Source organism: Perca flavescens, chromosome 10 (assembly GCF_004354835.1).
Source record: "Perca flavescens isolate YP-PL-M2 chromosome 10, PFLA_1.0, whole genome shotgun sequence".
In the NCBI taxonomy this organism is placed as follows: Eukaryota; Metazoa; Chordata; class Actinopteri; order Perciformes; family Percidae; genus Perca; species Perca flavescens.
The window spans coordinates 2825512-2828011 of NC_041340.1; the positions used below are offsets into that span (position 1 = coordinate 2825512).

Consider the following 2500-nt stretch of genomic DNA (forward strand, 5'->3'; position numbering starts at 1 on the left):
TTTAGGAGAGTTCGGGAGAGTTAAGGAGAGTTTAGGAGAGTTTAGTAGAGTTCGGGAGAATTTAGGAAAGTTTAGTTGAGTTCGGGAGAGTTAAGGAGAGTTTAAGAGAGTTTAGTAGAGTTTGGGAGAGTTTAGTAGAATTCGGGAGAGTTAAGGAGAGTTTAAGAGAGTTTAGTAGAGTTTGGGAGAGTTTAGTAGAAGTTAGTAGAATTCGGGAGAGTTAAGGAGAGTTTAGTAGAGTTTAGTAGAGTTCGGGAGAGTTCAGGAGAGTTTAGGAGAGTTTAGTAGAATTCGGGAGAGTTTAGGAGAGTTTAAGAGAGTTTAGTAGAGTTCTGGAGAGTTTAGGAGAGTTTAGTAGAGTTTAGTAAAGTTCGGGAGAGTTTAGGAGAGTTAAGGAGAGTTTAGGAGAGTTTAGTAGAGTTCGGGAGAGTTTAGGAGAGTTTAAGAGAGTTTAGGAGAGTTCGGGAGAGTTTAGTAGAGTTCGGGAGAGTTTAGGAGAGTTCGGGAGAGTTTAGGAGAGTTTAGTAGAATTCGGGAGAGTTAAAGAGAGTTTAAGAGAGTTTAGTAGAGTTCTGGAGAGTTTAGGAGAGTTTAGTAGAGTTTAGTAAAGTTCGGGAGAGTTTAGGAGAGTTAAGGAGAGTTTAGGAGAGTTTGGGAGAGTTAAGGAGAGTTTAGGAGAGTTTAGTAGAGTTCGGGAGAGTTTAGGAAAGTTTAGTTGAGTTCGGGAGAGTTAAGGAGAGTTTAAGAGAGTTTAGTAGAGTTTGGGAGAGTTTAGTAGAATTCGGGAGAGTTAAGGAGAGTTTAAGAGAGTTTAGTAGAGTTTGGGAGAGTTTAGTAGAGTTTAGTAGAATTCGGGAGAGTTTAGGAGAGTTTAAGAGAGTTTAGTAGAGTTCGGGAGAGTTTAGGAGAGTTCGGGAGAGTTTAGTAGAGTTCGGGAGAGTTTAGGAGAGTTCGGGAGAGTTTAGGAGAGTTCGGGAGAGTTCGGGAGAGTTTAGGAGAGTTTAGTAGAGTTTAGTAGAATTCAGGAGAGTTTAGGAGAGTTTAAGAGAGTTTAGTAGAGTTCGGGAGAGTTTAGGAGAGTTCGGGAGAGTTTAGTAGAGTTCGGGAGAGTTCGGGAGAGTTTAGTAGAGTTTGGGAGAGTTTAGGAGAGTTTAGGAGAGTTTAGTAGAGTTCGGGAGAGTTTAGGAGAGTTCGGGAGAGTTTAGGAGAGTTCGGGAGAGTTTAGTAGAGTTTGGGAGAGTTTAGGAGAGTTCGGGAGAGTTCGGGAGAGTTCGGGAGAGTTTAGGAGAGTTTAGTAGAGTTCGGGAGAGTTTAGGAGAGTTCGGGAGAGTTTAGGAGAGTTCGGGAGAGTTTAGTAGAGTTTGGGAGAGTTTAGGAGAGTTCGGGAGAGTTTAGGAGAGTTTAGTAGAGTTTGGGAGAATTTAGGAGAGTTTAGTAGAGTTCGGGAGAGTTTAGGAGAGTTCGGGAGAGTTTAGGAGAGTTCGGTAGAGTTTAGGAGAGTTTGGGAGAATTTAGGAGAGTTTAGTAGAGTTTGGGATAGTTTAGGAGAGTTTAGTAGAGTTCGGGAGAGTTTAGGAGAGTTCGGGAGAGTTTAGGAGAGTTCGGCAGAGTTTAGTAGAGTTTGGGAGAGTTTAGGAGAGTTCGGGAGAGTTTAGGAGAGTTTAGTAGAGTTTGGGAGAATTTAGGAGAGTTTAGGATTGAACGCGTACCGAGACCACCTCTTCAAGCAGGTCTCGGTGTGCTTGTTTGATCTGCTTTTGGTGCGCACCTGAGAGCGAATGCCGCGCTCTCGCCTGCCCTGACGAATCGCACCAGCGGGACAAACAAACTCTAGTTCAATTCAACCGAGCTAAAGGCTGTTGGTGTAAAAACGCCCTTAGCCTCGTTAAGCAGAACCATGAAGACTCACAGCTACTGACTGTCCTCCCCCACTCCCCCCCCCCCACCTTCCCCGTTTTTAGGAGATCATCTTGAAGCGAGCGGCCGACCTCACCGAGGCGCTCTACAGTGTCCCCCGCAGCCACAACCAGCTGCCGTCCCTCACCGGCTCGGCCGCGCACTCGGGGATGATGGGAGTCAACTCGTTCAGCAGCCAGCTCGCCGTCAACATCTCCGAGGCCTCGCAGGCCGACCAGGGTGAGAGCTCGCCACTACCCACAATCCTCTGGGAGAGAGAGAGAGAGAGAGAAAAGAGTCACAAACTGAAAACTGAAACTGTTTTAGGTCAAGGTCTGAATTCTAAGGGGCTGCAGGAGAGTTCGGGAAAGTTCGGGAGAGTTTAGTAGAGTTTGGGAAAGTTTGGGAGAGGTTAGTAGAATTTAGGAGAGTTTAGGACAGTTTAGTAGAGTTTAGGAGAGTTTGGGAGAGTTTTGGAGAGTTTATTAGAGTTCAGGAGAGTTTAGGAGAGTTTGGGAGAGTTTAGGAGAGTTTAGGAGAGTTTGGGAGAGTTTGGGACAGTTTAGTAGAGTTTAGGAGAGTTTTGGAGAGTTTAGGAGAGTTT

At 45.4% G+C, this 2500-nt stretch overlaps 1 protein-coding gene across 1 annotated transcript in view; it reads left to right on the forward strand.

The window, feature by feature from the left end:
* The window catches only part of LOC114563328 (transcription factor COE3), a gene marked incomplete at its 5' end in the record, with an annotated part of 96496 nt that overhangs the window by 79600 nt on the left and 14396 nt on the right, over nucleotides 1–2500 (forward strand). Inside the window, one exon of the mRNA XM_028590179.1 lies at nucleotides 1962–2136. Coding sequence (XP_028445980.1) covers nucleotides 1962–2136 — 175 coding nt within the window. The remainder of the gene's footprint in view (nucleotides 1–1961; nucleotides 2137–2500) is intronic.